Source organism: Myotis lucifugus, unplaced genomic scaffold (assembly GCF_000147115.1).
Source record: "Myotis lucifugus unplaced genomic scaffold, Myoluc2.0 scaffold_2580, whole genome shotgun sequence".
NCBI lineage: Eukaryota > Metazoa > Chordata > Mammalia > Chiroptera > Vespertilionidae > Myotis > Myotis lucifugus.
Window position 1 is genome coordinate 2427 of NW_005873628.1, and position 16102 is coordinate 18528.

General features: G+C 59.2%; 1 protein-coding gene across 1 annotated transcript; it reads left to right on the top strand.

Moving 5' to 3' along the window:
* Positions 1–2394: 2394 nt before the first annotated feature.
* LOC102440894 (sodium channel protein type 5 subunit alpha-like) lies at positions 2395–14203 on the top strand (the record flags this gene model as incomplete). The annotated part of the gene is made up of 4 exons (XM_006108525.1): positions 2395–2717; positions 5176–5294; positions 12648–12737; positions 14075–14203. Coding segments are annotated over exons 1-4 (611 nt in total), but the record flags the coding sequence as incomplete, so codon positions are not given.
* Between the last annotated feature and the right edge of the window lie 1899 nt (positions 14204–16102).

Here is a 16102-nt window from a genome sequence, read left to right on the forward strand (position 1 = left end):
TGCGCGCACACACACACACACACACACACACACACACCGGTGTGTACCGGTGAGCCTCTGCAGGTCCATGACATATGCGTCTCTCCAGATCCGTTACAGGCCTGTGGACACAGATGGATACAGTGAGGCAGAGGCAGAGACACTATTTTTAGGAAATAATGCCAAGCAAAGAGGAGGTTTCCCGATTTACGGGTCTAGTGGTGGCTCACGGTGGCAAAGACTGCCTTGCATCCAGGTGGACTTTTTTGTTGTTGTTTTTTTGTTTTCGTAAAAAGAATACTGACATTATTGTTCTCCTAAAAATAATACGTGATCACCTTCAATAACTCAAGCACAGAAGAAAAGCACAAAGGTGGTTATTTACAGTTACCCCGATTTCCACAAACTGAGAAAAGAGCGCGCCATTCCCATTCAGGGACGAGGTCGTGCCTGTTGTGTTCAAAGGTGGAAGGTAGACAGACCCATCCTCTCATCCACGGGAACCTGCTTCCTCACCTGCCATCGTAACCAGGAGGCTTCTCTAACTTGACTTGGGTGACAGGGGGCTGGGGGAGAGGGTGGTTTCAAAGCGGAGGTCCCGGGACCTCCAGGTCCTCCTCCACCGGCCGCACACATTCTGGGCTGCGCTTCCCGGGGAGCGGAGGCGCCCTGGCGAGGCCTGCCTGTGTTGTGTCTGCTCGCTGTTTACCTGCCACCTGGCCAGGTGCCCGACTCACAGCGATCCATCCACAGCGCTTGGGGCTGGGCGCCTTGGAGGGCTGCGTGTGGGGTCCCCGGTGACAGGTTTCGCAGGAGTAAGATCAGGGCCACGCTGGCCCTGGGGTGACAGAGAGGGATTCTGCCCTGGCAGCGATCGCCAACAGGTGTCCGCCTGCCCTCGGAGCCGGTGCTGGCCCTTCCCGGGGCTGATGTAATTAGCGACACCGCTTCCCAGCCGTGTCCTGGTCAGGAGCTGTGCCGGCCACATCCTGTTTTGGTGGGACAGTCGGGAGCGCATTCCTTGGTCGCTGTGTCATGGGCAGAGCATGTTCACACCAGGTCCTGGATCATTTGAGGCCACCGGGGGCCACATTCTCCCGGTTTGGCGCCGCACGCATGTGCCGGCTGCACGACCTAGCGGATGAGAGGCCATCGTTTTCCGGTTCTGCTGTCACTTGGGATCAGCCCTCCTTTGTTCAGAATGGGGGGGAGGGGGTGCCTAGCGGAGGCCTGAGGTGTCTGAGATGCTCCGTCAGCGTTTCCTGTCTTTGCAAGGATGCCTCACCATAGGGATTTCATGGCAATCTTCTCAGCAGGGCTCCTCAGCAGCTGCGTACCCCCGGGTGCCAACATCTGGATGACAACTCCGAACGTGTTATCCAGCTGTTCCCAGAAGCCCACAGGATTTGCCTGGGTCTCTTGGCAGACACAGACGCCCCCGCCTGTTGCCAGATGTTGGCATCTCCAGGCCTTACGTGAAGTCTGGCCCCCCTCCCCCAGGCAGGCCCATGGTGGGGTGGGGAGACCAGACAGAGTGTCCCCCACTCTGCGACCCACCACCCTGGCTGGAAAAGAAGCCCAGAGTGTGGGCTTCGGTCCAGGAGGCGTCTGATCACCCTCCCAGGGCCCCAGGGTTTCCTGTGGGAGGGACAAGCTTGAGAGGGGGCTGCACTGGGACCTTCTAGTGTCCTGGCCCCTCACCGATGTGTTCTTTTTATCACTCAGTCCATCATTCATTGGTTCAGGACCAGCCCTGCCAGAGATCTGAGATAAAGAGAGGGCAGGCCCGCCCCCGCCCCCCTGGGGTGTCCCTCTCGGTCCACAGTGTGTCACACAGTTGTGAGAAGTGTCTCAAAGGGCACTTGGGCCCAGCCGCGGTGGCTCGGTGGTTGAACATCGACCTGTGAACCAGGTTACATGCCCAGGTTGCGGGCTCGATCCCTAGTAGGGGGCATGTGTGAAGCAGCCAATCAATGATTCTCTCTCATTGATGTTTCTATCTCTCTCTCTCCCTTTCTCTCTGAAATTGATAAAAATATATTTTTGAAAACATTTTAAAAAGTGCGCTTGGAGGAGGAGCCAACAGGTGCCAGTGTTCCCTCTGTGCTGAGTGGGGCAGAAAGAGGAGCTTCGGTGACGCCATCACTCTTGCCCACTGGCACTCAGACGTGCTCTTTGGGGTGTGAGGAGTGACGGTCCTGTGGGCCCCTGTGCACACCCACAGCCTGGAGGGCCCCGGGCTTACCCAGGCCAGCAGCCACCAGGTGTGCCCGTGGGGAGACCGGGCCTGGTCTGGGAGCATCTTCGCACACCGTGCCCTTCCCTCCGCCAGCACAGCCGCTCCCCCGCAGGTCCGCCACCCTGCCCTCTGGCCCTGGGCGTGGCGTCAGGCCTGGCGTCTGTGTCTTCCAGCTTCCCCGCAGGCGGCCGGAGGACAGCCTGGGCCCCAGAAGCAGGATGAGAAGATGGCAGACGTCCTGGTACCTCGGGGCCCCAGCAGCTTCCACAGGTTCACCCGGGAGTCCCTGGCGGCCATCGAGAAGCGCATGGCGGAGAAGCAAGCCCGGGGCTCGGCCACCCTGCAGGAGAGCCGGGACGGGCTGCCCGAGGAGGAGGCTCTCCAACCCCAGCTGGACCTGCAGGCCTCGAAAAAGCTGCCGGATCTCTACGGCAACCCGCCCCGAGAGCTCCTTGGGGAGCCCCTGGAGGACTTGGACCCCTTCTATAGCACCCAAAAGGTGACTGCACTTCCCCACCCCGTGACCCTCCCCCTCCCCCTCCCCTACCCCTCCCCCACTCCCCACTCCCCCACTCCCCACTCCCCCACCCCTTCCCACGCTTCCCCAACGGGCAGTTGGGGACAGGGCCTTGGCATCACACTGGGCTCTTTGGGGCGGGCTCCTCTGGGCGCTGGGGGAGTGAGTCATCAGTGATCTATATTCCAATCACCTTCCTTTTGGAGTTCCAGAATAAAAGGCCAGACATATGCAGCCGGGATTGTTTGGTGTTAGGAGGAAAGAGAGGGCAGCCACAGTGACAGTCTTGCTACCCGGTGGAGTCCCTGCTTGGGGAATTGTCTGGGGTTAGCCTTCACCTGCGGAGCTCTGCACCCCATCCCCATGGTGTGTGTGAGCTGGAGGCGGGCCCTGAGTCCTGTCCTGAGTTGAGTTTGGGCCCCAGAGCACGGCGTCCCCGCTCCTCACTGGGGACGGTGGGCAGCCTCAGAGGACCCACTGGGCCTTGGCTGGCAGCGGGACCAAGCTGGCCGGTGGGAAGTCTGAGAGGGGTGGGGAGGGGCTTGTCTTGCCGTTGTCCCTCCTCTGTGTAGGGAGAGGAGGTGGCTTTTACCCACTGGACAGGGTGAGTCAGGCTCCCGCCTCGTATAGATTTCTATCCAGAAGGTGAGCTCCCCGTCGGAGTCCCCTGCCCTGACCTCACCTCTCAGGACTGAATGCCCAGCCCTGCACCCGGCCAGACCCCGGGCACGCAGGGCTCCTGCAGAAGCCTGGTCCCCAGCCTGGCCACCCTCACTTCACCCTCCCTGCTGGAGGAAAGTGGGTTTGAACTGGGGGGACAACTTTCCCCAGAAGGCAGGGACCGTGGACAGTGGCTGCTCACGGGCTGCAGTCAGCACAGGGCGGAGGAAGCAGTGAGCACAGCGGGGACCTGTGTTCCCAGGGCGGGTACAAGTCCATGGCCGGTGTAAGTGCTGTGTGTCTGTGTCACCGGGCACCTGACTGTGTGAGATGGCATTTAGGAGACTAAGGGGCTGAGGGTGGTATGGTTCCAGACTGTCTCCACGCGTCAATGCTGGTGGGAGTGGGCAAGGGTGAAGGGAAAGCCACATCTGTGTGTGAGCACAGGTGGGCAGGGAGACCTTGAACCTGCCCTGCTTCCCCCTGGTTCACGTGACTCAGGCGGGGTTCCGGTTGGTGGCTGGGGCCAAGTTTGGGTCAGAGTTAGGCTGGGAGTTGGGATTCGTCAGGGTGGGTGGGCTTAGGTCATGGTTGGTCAGAGCTAGAAGTAAGAATTAGGGTGGGGGTAAGACCGCAGCTGGTGGCAAGTCAAGGCTACCATGGCAACTCAAAGGGGTGGTTAGGTCGTAGTTCGCTGGGACAGGCAGCAGTCGTGGCACGGGGACCCAACGGCAGGGCTGAGCTGAGCTGCGGGGGCTGGTGGCAGCTGGGCCTGGAAGGAGTCAGGGACACTCTCTCTGTCCCTGTGACCGGGAATACTTGAACCGAGGCCCAGGTATGATTCTGGTCTCTAACCTCTGTCTCTCCTTTCTGACCCCGGCCACACTGCCCGCAACCCACAGGGCAAGGCAGGCACCACAGCAGCACGTTTGGTCCTGGGATATCTGGTCAACCCGTCCCCCTACCCAGATTAAACAGAGCCTTGTCTCAGCAGCAACGGCCGCCTTAGAGAAGCGAGAGCCCAGCCCCGTGCCGCCTCGGCCGTGCCACCGTACAGCTGGGCAGGGGCATGGCCGCTGTCCTCGGGGGCCGGCCCAAACACCCACTCGATGCGCCTGAGGCTCGGCCACGATGCTCATGCCCCATCGTGCTGTGTAGACAGTGTCTTCTGGGAGCTTGGGGAAGGGTCTACCTTGGGCTGCTCACAATCCCTCCAGGGGAGACACTGTGTCACGGGGTGGGGCTGACATCTGTCCTGGGCTCCGGGAGACAGGGTCATGGGAAGGGAGACAGGGTCATGGGAACGCTGCTCTCTGCTGGGCTAGGGTCTGCCCTTTCCCCACCCTGGTCTTCACCCCTCGGGCTTCACTCCCCCGTGGTCCAGTGGGGAAGCCACACCAGGCAGGGAGAGGTCCAAGGGAGAAGGAGAAGGAGGGAGCGTCCGCTGAGCCCCGGCCGCTGCTGTGACAGCAATTCAGCCAGGATCAGGAGAGCCCTTCTTGTTGGGATGGTCATTTTGAACGTAAAGGAAATCCCACCCACCCTTGACATTCTCCTAAACTTGACCTCACCCCCTCCCAGCCATGGTGACCCAGTGAGAGTCCAATGACCTTCAGAATATGCTGCTCCCCCATCCCTCACCCCTCCCTCAGGCCCTCTCTTCTTGCCACCCCACCCCTTAGCCAGGGCTCTAGGGTTTAAGCCAATACTGCCCCCCAAACCTGTCTCCACAAGGGCCGAGGGGCTTCCACCCCGACCTAAAGCAGCTCTCTGTCCACAGACCTTCATCGTGCTGAATAAAGGCAAGACCATCTTCCGGTTCAGTGCCACCAACGCCTTGTACGTCCTCAGCCCCTTCCACCCCATCCGGAGAGCGGCCGTGAAGATCCTGGTTCATTCATATCCTTTGCGGGCAGTGCCTGCTCGGCGTGCCCTCTGGGCCCCATGTGGCGGGTGGACAGGGCAGGGCCAAGTCCTCAAACAAGCAGCCCGATCATCCGCCGGGAGGAGCCGGTTGGAAATGTAGAGTCTCCGACCCCAGCCCAGACCTGCCGGCCAACACCTGCATTGTAACAAGGTCCCAGTGGAGTCCTGGGCCCGTGGAAGTTTGGGGAACCCTGCTCTGATTTTTCAGGAGAGAAATGTCCTAGGAGCTAAGCTACTGAACGTGCCGGAAGGAATGAGGCCTGTCGGTGTCCCCTGGCTCTGGTACTGTCCCCAGGTGTCCCCTCCCCCTGCACCTCCCCACCCACTCGCAGGGACCTCAGCCAAGGAGAAACCACTTCCCAAGAGAGAGGCCTCTGGCTCCTCGGCACATGGGCATCTTCCGAGGGGGTGCAGCGCTTGCTTTTTGATTAGGTGTTGACACAGTGTTTGCAGTTTCGGAGTATCTCAAAGAGCTCGGGTTAGTGTTCAGTAATATATATAAACCACAGCCTAAAAAAGCTGTGGCCGCCCAGGAGAGCCGTGGAGTATGGGGGACATGTACTGGTCTTGGACCACCCATGGGACGGGGTGCCAGCATCCAGGCACGGCTGTTCTCCCCACTTCAGAAGAGGGGCCCCACAGACAGCCCTCCGAGAGGGCAGAGCTGGCTGCAGAGTCCTGGGCGTCCGTGCTGCTGGGCTCAGCCGTGTGATTAGTTGTGGGTGCGGTGGGCTGGCCGGATGGAGCCCCCGAAGGTCCCTCTTCGTTCCCCGCTCTGGAGGGCCAAAGGCAGAGACCTCACCCGTGAACCTCTGGGCGGGCAAGAGGCTCACGAAGACAGCTGCCCAGTGAGGGACGAAGTAACCAAGACCGTTGCTGACAGCTCTGGGGTTTTCCTGTCTGGGCTGGGCAGGGCTGAGGATGGCTCCCCCGGGGCCCCATGCCGATCCTTACCCTAGGGGTTAACAGGAGGGGCTCAGATCTGCCTCCGTTCTCTGCATGCAGGCCCTCTCGCTCCCCTCCTCCGCTCACGCCTGCCTTTCTCAGGAGGTGGCTGAGACACGTGTAAGGCCAGGGAAGTCCCACACTTAACGCTGTGGCAGCAGCATCAGCTGGGTGGGCAGACACGTCCGTGGAGAGGGGCCGTGTTCAGGGGGCCGCCTGCCATGCACAGCTATATCTTACTTGGTGAGGCGAGAGTGGGTCTAGGTTTAATTGTGGGCCCTTCTGCCACTGGTCCCAAGCGCCCTGTAGATGCCCGGGACTTTGCTGGGCACCCTGAGGGTATTAAGCTGAATAAGACCCTGTCCTTGCCCCCCTGGGGAATGTTATAGTCCCCTAAGAGGGATGAGACAGCTACAGGAATAGCTGTCATTCCTGCAGGTGTGTGGGCACAGCCTGGCGAGAACAGTGGGGCGGGCAGCGGAGAGGAGAGACCAGCCGCCTGTCTTGCTCTGAGCCTGACTACGGCCTCACTGTGAGGGTGTGGCCTCCCTGGCACCTGCTCGAGCTCCCCCCTGGGGTTTCTCCTCCTGGTATCTAACCAACCCAGCACTGCCTGGCAGCGGCAGCACCCCCCAGAGATGCGGCAGCAGCCCCAGGGCCCCTGCACAGCCCTGGGTGGGGGTGGGGCCGATGAGGCCGGGGAGGAGGTGGGCCAGGGAAGCTGTGGGGACACTGGAGGTCCCAGCCTAGCCAGAGGGTCTATTGAACAGTGATTCTGAGGCTGGGAGGTCCTGGTACCACCCAGCAGGACTAGCCCTGAGGGCTCTGAGCCAGCCCATATCTCCCAGGACAGCTGCCCCAGGGAAGTGGCTCAGCATGAGAGAGGCCCTGTGCTGGGCTCCTAGCGGCTGCCTTGGCACTCCACTGCCTGGGGATGGGTGGGGGACCATGGCAGGCCCTCAACAGCGCCCCTTAGTGGGCTCAGGGGGCACTGACAATGAGGAACGGGCCTAGATCTGTGAGGTTTGGGAGCAGCTCCGTGCCCTGAGCCTTGCCATGTAGAGTGAGGTCCACCCACCAGTGGCATCAGCATCACGGGGATCTTGTAGGAACTGCCAAATCTCAGGCCCAACTTGCAAACGTTTTAGCGGGTCCCAAGGATTCCTGAACATACTGTCCTAGGGCAGTTGTTTCCAAAAGTCAGTCTGTGAGGGCCACCTCAGCCTCACCTGGAACACCTCAGTCACCAGTGCGAGGCCTAGGGCTCCACAGCTTTTCCATGCATTTAAAAAAAATAAAGATATAATTCACGTACCATAAAAGTCACCACCCCAAGCAGAAACCCCCTGCCCATGAGCAGTCACTGTGCATTTCTAATGCTCACAGATGTCATGTTTTGAATTAGGAACTTTCTCTCTGCTTACATTTTGTATTGTGTTAGAAGACATCTAAGATGTACCTTCTTGCCCATTTTCAAGTGTACAGTACACTGATGTCACCTTCACGCACGTTGCTGTGCAACAAATCTCTAGAACTTTTTCATCTTTCGAAAGGGAAATGCTATACCCGTAGCTAGTGGCTTACATCTTTACTATCCATTCAAACGCCTAAGTCCTCACTGTGCAGAGGTCTGTGCCAGGCCCTTTGGAAAGGGCAGGAGGGGCAAAGACAGGCTGAGGAGGGGGCGGGAACGCAGCCCCTGCTCACTGGCAACAACCCAGGCGCTCCCAGTGCCGTGCTCGCGAGTGCACGCTGATTCAGCTCAGCTGTGCCCTGTGCGCCACGCTGGCAGTGCATGCTGGGAAGGTGCCTCAAAGGTAAATATGGGCATGTTGAATTATGGCTCCCTATGTGCTTCTGCTAAAATGCTGCAAGATGTGCTCCTGCCGGGATTAAATAAAAGGAACTGACTGAACTCCCAATCCCGCCGCAGTCACATTGAGAGGCCTCATGTTCACACCAAGAGGCATCCGCCTGCCTGGGTGCCCAGGATCTGTTCACAGAGCCTCCCACGTCTCTAGCAGATTCAAATGGGCAATCAAACCGCATGTTTGTGTGTGTGTGTGTGTGTGTGTTCGCTTCATAGCACAAATCTATGAAAACACCCGCTCCGTTCCTTCCCTTCCCTTGGGGAGTTGACTCCTTGGGAGGCGGTCCTCGCTGGCTTTTTAACCAGGAGGCCGGGCGTGGGTGTTTGGGGACAATGACACGACAGGATGGGAGATGTTCCGCTGGGCTCAGGCCTGGAGAGCTGGCCTGTGCTTCTGCCCACACACCGGACCAGCTCAGTCATCAGCCCGAAAGAACCAGGCAGTGCAAACAGGTGTGGCCTGGCCAGGAGTGCACCTGACTCATCTCTCTGGTGCTGGCTCCGGGCTGGGCTCCATGGAGGACCTGGCGATGCTTTGGGCTAAAGCCCGATGGACTTGAGGCTCAGTCTGTGTGGGAAGTGGTCACACACACACACACACACACACACATGGCGGAGAGCAGTGGAAGGGGTGTCCTCTCCTCAAGGCCAGGAGAGCCAGCAGGGTTTTGAGCATCAAGTGGCAGAGACTAGAGTCTGCTACGCCCGGACAGGCAGCCCATCACTTCTCTCTGTGGGGCCCAGACTGGCTGCAGGATTTGGGGGGTGGGAGGGTGCTGTCTCCTCTGGCTCATCCCTGAGTCTGGCTGTTAGAGTCCAGCTCCCCTCTGTCCGTGTCCAGGCAAGTCCTCTGGGCCAAGGCAGCCTGTCCACCCTGCTGCTCCCTGCCAAGGGCCTTCTCCACTCTAGTGAGAGCTGTGAGCGGCTCCCCCACAGCCAGGAGCGGCTTGGCTCCACGGAAGGGGGGGTCTCCGCCTCCTCAGCCCACCCTCTTTTGCCACGACCGCTGGGCTGACTGATGGATAGAGGAAGCCTAGCCAGCCTCCGGGGCCTGTCTGAACACCTCCTCCAGGAAGCCCAGCTGGAGGCAGGGCTGGTTTCTTATAACAGCCTATCTCAGAGCAGCCCCGTGAGTCCAGGGCCTCCCTGTCTCCCACACAGGTGGCGGTTCTTATGGCAGTTCTTAAAAATGGCAAATAAGTTCACTCCTGCATGGCAGTCTGCTTACACTTTTTAAAAATATATATATATACATATATATATATATGTTTGTATATATATATATATATGTTTATATATATATATATATATATATATATATATATATATATATATATGTTGTTATTGTTGAGAGAGAGAGACATTGATCAGCTGCCTCCTGCACGGCCCCTACTAGGGATGGAGCCCACAACCCAGGCATGTGCCCTGACTGGGAATCGAACCAGTGACCTCTTGGTGCGGGATGACACTCAGCTCTTGAGCCACACCGGCCGAGCTGCTTACTCTCAGGTGTGAGCCCTGCGTGTGTTTGGTTTTCATGCTGCTCTGTGGGTGGCAAAGGGCCAGGGTGGGATCGCATTCCCCCTTGCTGGGTGAGGAGGCTGCAGCCTGGAGGCAGGGGTGGCCCCGGTGACTTTTGTTGTCATTGTGCAGGGGCTCCGGTGTGGGCCAGCTGTGGCTGAGCTGGGCTCTGCCGTGGGCCAGCTGTGTACCGACAGTCATTTTCTGCGGCTGCTGTAGCAAATCACCGCGAGCCTAGCAGCTTAAAGCAACACGAAACGATCCCCTTGCAGTTCCTGGAGTCAGAAATCCCAAAAGTTCTCCCGGGTTAAAATCAAGACATCGGCAGGGCTCCCCCTGTGTGGAGGCTCTGGGGAGAATGCCTTCTAGGCTTTTCCGTCTGTAGCGGCTGCGTGATTTCCTGGCTCTCGGTCCATTTCATCTTTCAGCCCGTGACAGCTGGTGGAGTCTTTCTCACACGCATCCCTCCGAGGCTGGCTCCCTGCCCCCCGTCCCCCGTCCCCCATCCCCGCTCACTTGTAAGGACCCTGTGATGACCCTGGGCCCACCCAGAAAACCCAGGATAGTCTCTGCATCTTAGGATCCTCAGTTTAATCACATCTGCAAAGTCCCTTCGCCACATCAATGAACAATCACCGTTTCTGGGGATCAGAGTCTGGTTGTCTTCAGGGGGCTGTTGTTCTACCGGCTACAGTATCCTTCACCTTCACCTCTCTGTGCCTTGGTCTCCTCCGTCTGTGAAGTATCTCCTCATGGGTTGTTGGGAGGATCGAATTAGTTCATGGATTCAGAGAGCAGAGCTTGGCACCCGGCTCCATAAGTGCTTGCTCTTAGCATCATTTCAGACGGCGGGGCTCATCTGGGATCCTCATAGAGGGCTTAGCAGCCTGTGGGGTGAGTGAAGTCTGGTCAAGGGGCTTGTTAACTGTCTGCCCGATGAGGAAAGACTCAGCATGGAGCCAGGTGTGGGGCGTGTGTGTGTGTGTGTGTGTGTGTGTGTGTGTGTGTGAGAGAGAGAGAGAGAGAGAGAAACTGAGATGGGAATCTGATCCTGCCTTTGAAAGCTGGAGAGGGAGGTGGGCCTGACACAGAGATTGTCACACAGGCAGGTGGATGCAGACACCAAGCTAGGCGTAAGGGGGGACCTCAGTGCCTGGGGGGGCGGGGGGCGGTTGTTCCCTGCCAGGGAGGAATGCAGGCTCCCTGGGGGCTGTGGCTTGGGAGCTGAGCAGCTGTGGTTTGATTAAGGGGGCTCCAAAGCCTGACCCCTCTCATCCCAGATAAGAACCTGGAGAGTTTATTGTAACTGGGGGCCGGGTTCGGCATGCGATTGCCGGTTCCCTAGTCTCTCTAGAACAGTGGTTCTCAACCTTCTTAATGCCTCGACCCTTTAATACAGTTCCTCATGTTGTGGTGACCCCCAACCATAAAGTTATTTTCATTGCTACTTCATAACTGTAATGTTGCTACTGTTATGAATCGTCATGTAAATATCTGATATGCAGGATGTATTTTCATTGTTACACATTGAACATAATAAAAGCATAGTGATTAATCACAAAAACAATATGTAATTATGTGTTTTCCGATGGTCTTAGGCGACCCCTGTGAAAGGGTCGTTCGACCCCCAAAGGGGTCGCGACCCACAGGTTGAGAACCACTGCTCTAGGAGGACTGGGGGTGTGGAGAGCTCCCACCTGGATTCCTTGAGAGGCCTCACTTCTGCCCCCAGCTGGGGCAGCCCCTTCACTTACAAGTCAGCTCCCAGCTCGGCCCGATCTCCAGTCTGACTGCATTGGTCTCCCCATCTGCCGAGGCCGGGTCGGGCCGTGGAAGAGGTGGAGCTGTGGTAGGAGGAAGGAGGCAGGCCCCTGGAGCTCAATTACCGCAGCTCCGGGCAGCCTGTGGGAATGAGGGGCTGAGGCTGGGGCAGCGTGGGGAGCCTGGGGCAGCCACAGGGAGGAGGAGGCCCAGCCTTTCCTCTCTGGCTGGGGAGGGGATTTGTAAGGGCAGCAGAGTATTCCTGTTCCAGGCCAGGCCTCTTGGGGGTACCCCAGCCCACGGGGGGCCCAGGGTCTGCCCCTTGCTTCTCTAGGTCTTGCAGGGGTGAGGGAGGCCGTGGAGATCAGTCCAGCCTGAAGCAGCAGCTGGGACTTAACAGCCCAAGAGTCAGGGCCAGACGAGGCCTGAGGCAGTTCAGTTCAAGGCCAAGGGCCCGGAAGGATGCCCAGGACAGTCCGAGCATTTGAAGAGCTCCCCTCTGGCTGGGGACATGGACAGTCGGAGAGCAACCACATGCTAAGGTGCTCCTGCTGGGGAGTGCTCTATTGGGGGTGCTCCGGCGGGGGGTGCTCCTGCTCAGAGGGGGGGGGTGCGTGTCTTAGAGGAGGAGAAGGTGTGTATGAGGTGGGAGAGAGGACAAGAGTGAAGAGATGTGCCAAGGCAGGAAGCAGCTGGGGAAGCTGCCCCCTGCCTCCCGGGGCCAGTGTGTCCCAACAAGGTACAGAAGCTGTGTCAGCAGGACACTTCGACGGAGAAGTCCTAGGCCACAGGTCAGCCTGGGCTGCGCCTACAGAACTGGGGGGGTGGGGGGACTCGGACCCTGCACCATGGCCTTCCTCTCCGACAGTGGCCCCTGAGGAGGTTTACAAATGCCACCTCCCTCCAAAGAAGCTATAAAAACCTCCGAGGTCTGGGCGTGCCCTTCCCCCCTTGCCTCCAGATGGGCCCTTCAGGGGACCTGCTAAAGGTGCAGGTTCGTGTGTCTGGTCCCTCTCAGGGGCTGCAGTGCCAGGGAGAGGACAGAGGCCAGCCTGGGTGGGGAGGTTGGTAAGGACTGGGCACAGCTCCAATGTGTCTTCTTGGAGCCTCTGTCTCATGGCTGTGGCAGCCCTGGCCTGGGAGTGACGACCCCCGGGCCAGGCCCCTCTGGCCCTGGTGGCCTGGCTGACCCCCACCCCTCAGCGTGGTTTTCCTTGACCCCTGGCCACGCTCTTCAGCATGCTCATCATGTGCACCATCCTGACCAACTGCGTGTTCATGGCCCAGCACGACCCTCCACCCTGGACCAAGTATGTCGAGTGAGTATCTGCAGGGCCTCTCCGGCTGGGCCCTCCCCCCCTTCCTCCCCCTTCTATTCTGCGGCCCCGCCAGTCACCCCTGAAGAGGGCTGGGCCCAGGCTCAGGGACGCATCCACCTGGGGGGTTCTTGGCCCAGCCCCCACCCTCTTTTGCTGCTTCCCCTCCTGCCAGCTTCCTGCTCTGAGTTGTGCCCTCAGGGGAGGAAGCTTTCCAGGTCGGCAAAGTAGGGGTTCCCCCCAACGAGGCCTGAGGACATGGGAGAAGGCTCTCAAAAAACAGCAGCAACAATAATAATAACTGATTGAGCGCTTAGCGCATGGGTCTGCCATTGAACAGTAAACATCATCACCTCCTTTAACCCTCACGGGGACCCAGGAGGGTAGGCGGACATCCTATTTGACAGATGAGGAGACAGAGGAGGAGAGTAGTGCCTTGCCCGATACCATGCCGCTGGGAGGTGCGGCCGCCCGGAAGAGGCGCAGGGCTCTCCCCACTTCAACACCACACTCTGCCGCCTTTTCCCTCCGAGTCCTGCCTCTGTCACCATGTGCACCGTTTAGAAAACTGCTTCTGCTCCGTCCTTCCCCGATGACAGCCTTACCCGCGGGTGCTGAGCAGACCTGAGAGGCTGTGGTGCATCTGGCTCCTGTTTTCAGGAGAATGGAAAGAAGCTTGCGGGTGGCCGTTCCCTGTTCACACGGACCTTCAGTGCTGGCCCCTCCCCGGGGCCTGCATCCAGCTGCTGGGACCTGGGGGGCACAGGGGGTGGCCCTCTCCATTCCTGGGGCCACAGCCCCTGCATCCAGGCATGTAGGAGCCTTCAGCCCACCCCAGGCAGAGAGAACAGTCCCTACCCGTCCTCAGGTGTTAGAATAGAACCCCCTTTCCAAGGTCACGATAGACATCTGTAGCCACCTGCCCTGTAGGCGGTTGAGCGCGGACCATGCTCTCTCCTCACTAGCTGCTGAGGACCCACAAATAAGGCGAGGGGCTGTGACTTGGGTGTCCTTACTGTCCCACGGGGCAGACCCAGTGGCCACCATAGGCCTGTGCCCATGGACTCCCAGGCCTGGGGTAAGGAGGTCGGTGGAGGGTCCTCTGACATCAAGACAACCAAGAGGAGATGGAGGCACAGGGGGCACGTGGCAGGCACTCTGTATGAGTAGCCACATGGGAAGATGGATTGTTAGCCGGAGGTTGGAGACAAAGCTCAGCCCACACTGCCAGCCCAGCTTGGGGGCCCTGAGAGGGGGCCGCGCAGGACTCACACCTCCTGGGGAGCCGGGGAGCCTGGCCGCAGGCTTCGCCTCCCTGAGAGACCCGTCTCTCCTCCCAGGTACACCTTCACTGCCATTTACACCTTTGAGTCTCTGGTCAAGATACTGGCCCGAGGCTTCTGCCTGCACGCGTTCACCTTCCTTCGGGACCCGTGGAACTGGCTGGACTTCAGCGTGATTATCATGGCGTGAGTACCTCGCTCCCCCTCTGCGTTGTGCGGTGCTGCGCCAGGCCACCCCGAGGGACAAGTGCATCTCGCTGCACCCCGCCCTCCCGGCCTCCCTACTGCCGTCCACATTGTGGCTCTGCATGGGGCCGTCTAACAGCCCACCTTCCTGCCATGGCAGGGGGAAGTCAGGATGGAGCCCTCAGCTCATCCTGGTGGGATAGCCGGGCCCAGAGTAGCTCAGGCCACGGTGGTCAGGTCCACTGCCCGTCCGTAGCCTCAGGGCAGCCCTGTGCTCACGGGACACCGTTAACATTCTGGTTGAGCACCCTCTGGCCTATCCACCAAGGGAACCCAGGGTTACAGCCTGAAATGTCCCAACCACAGTGAACAGTGACTGTGAATGAAACCACAGTAAAGAGAGAGAAGGAGCCTGGGGAAGTGGCCGGGCATCCCCAGGAACTGCCGGGCATCCCCAGGAACTGCCGGGCATCCCCAGGAACTCAGGCCACGCCCACCAGCTTGTCTGCTCTGCCCAGTCGTAGACTCCACATTCGGCTCATTTTAAGGCACCTGGTCCCTGACATGGCCCACTGGTCCTCCCACCAGCCAGAGAGGTGGGCTGGATGGGGATTCCCTACCCTATTTTACAAATGAGAAAACTAATGCCCAGGAGCTCACCAGGAAGTGAACGCGACCCCTGGCCCTGCCTCCTCGCCTGGGAGGACACCCTGGCTGAAGGGCTGGGTTGAAGCCTGTCACTCGGTGTCCCAGGCATCAGTGTCCCAGGCATCGGGTGCTGGGTTCTGGTGGAGACAACCGATCAGGGAGGGCCTCCCAAGCAGGAGCTGGGGTCAGGGGCTCAGTGTAGACTTAGAGCAGTAGACCGGTGCTGGGCAGAGCTGAGCGAGCGAGCGGGAGAAAGAGTAGTGGGGCAGGAGGACCCAGAGTGGTGGGGCTGGGGGCAGGCTCCTCCCAGGCCACAGTAAGAGCCAAGTGCAATGGGAGCCAAAGAACGCTCTGGCTGCCTTGTGGACAGGAGACAGAGGGGAAGGGTGGAAGCAGAGCAGTTGGGAGGCTATTTTAGTAGCCAGGAGAGGGGGTGGGGTGGACCAGGGTCCAGGTGGGGAAGGTGAGTGCCATGGTCAGATTCTGGATATACAGTGAAGATGGGGCTGACCGGAGAGCCCAGGGCCATCCTTGGCTGGAGCCGCTGGGTGAATGGTGTTACCACTTGTTGAAATGGAGAATGGAGGGAGGAGCTGGCAGAGGGAGGCAGGGAGTCCAAGGGCCACTTTGGAATGTATTAAGTTTGACAACATCCAGGGCGAGATATGGAGTCAGCAGCTGGAGGTTCCAACCTGGAGCTTGGGCTAGAGGTCCGAGCTGGAGACGTACGTTCAGAAGCCATCGGGGTGCAGAGGGTGTTAAAGCCAGGAGACCAGCTGAGCTCATCCAGGAGGGGGTGTAGGCGGAGCAGGGAAGCCGCCTGGGGGCTGGACCGAGGGACGCTCCACATCTCGGGGTCAAGATGGGGGGCGGGGGGAGCGGGAGGGCACTGCCAGGGAGGGTGGAGGGAAATCGGGAGAGAGCAGTGCCCCAAAAGCCAACTGAGGTCTGGGACTCAATTTGAAAGATACAAGGCTGCGTGAGGAAGGCAAGAACTGAGACTGGACCATCAGCGTCAATATTGCTAATGACCTTGACAAGACAGGTCAATGAGTGGAGGACTTACGCCTGATTATAGAGAGAGGGAGGAGGGGAGGCGGAGCAAGTGGAGACATCGATGTTGTGGGATTTGCTGTAAACAGGATCAAAAGCAGGGTGGTGGCCAGAGGGGAAGATGGGTGCAGGGAGGGTGTTTAAAGAGGGAGGTGTCTTTGCAGGCAGATGGGCAGCATTCGGGAGAGAAGGGAAGTT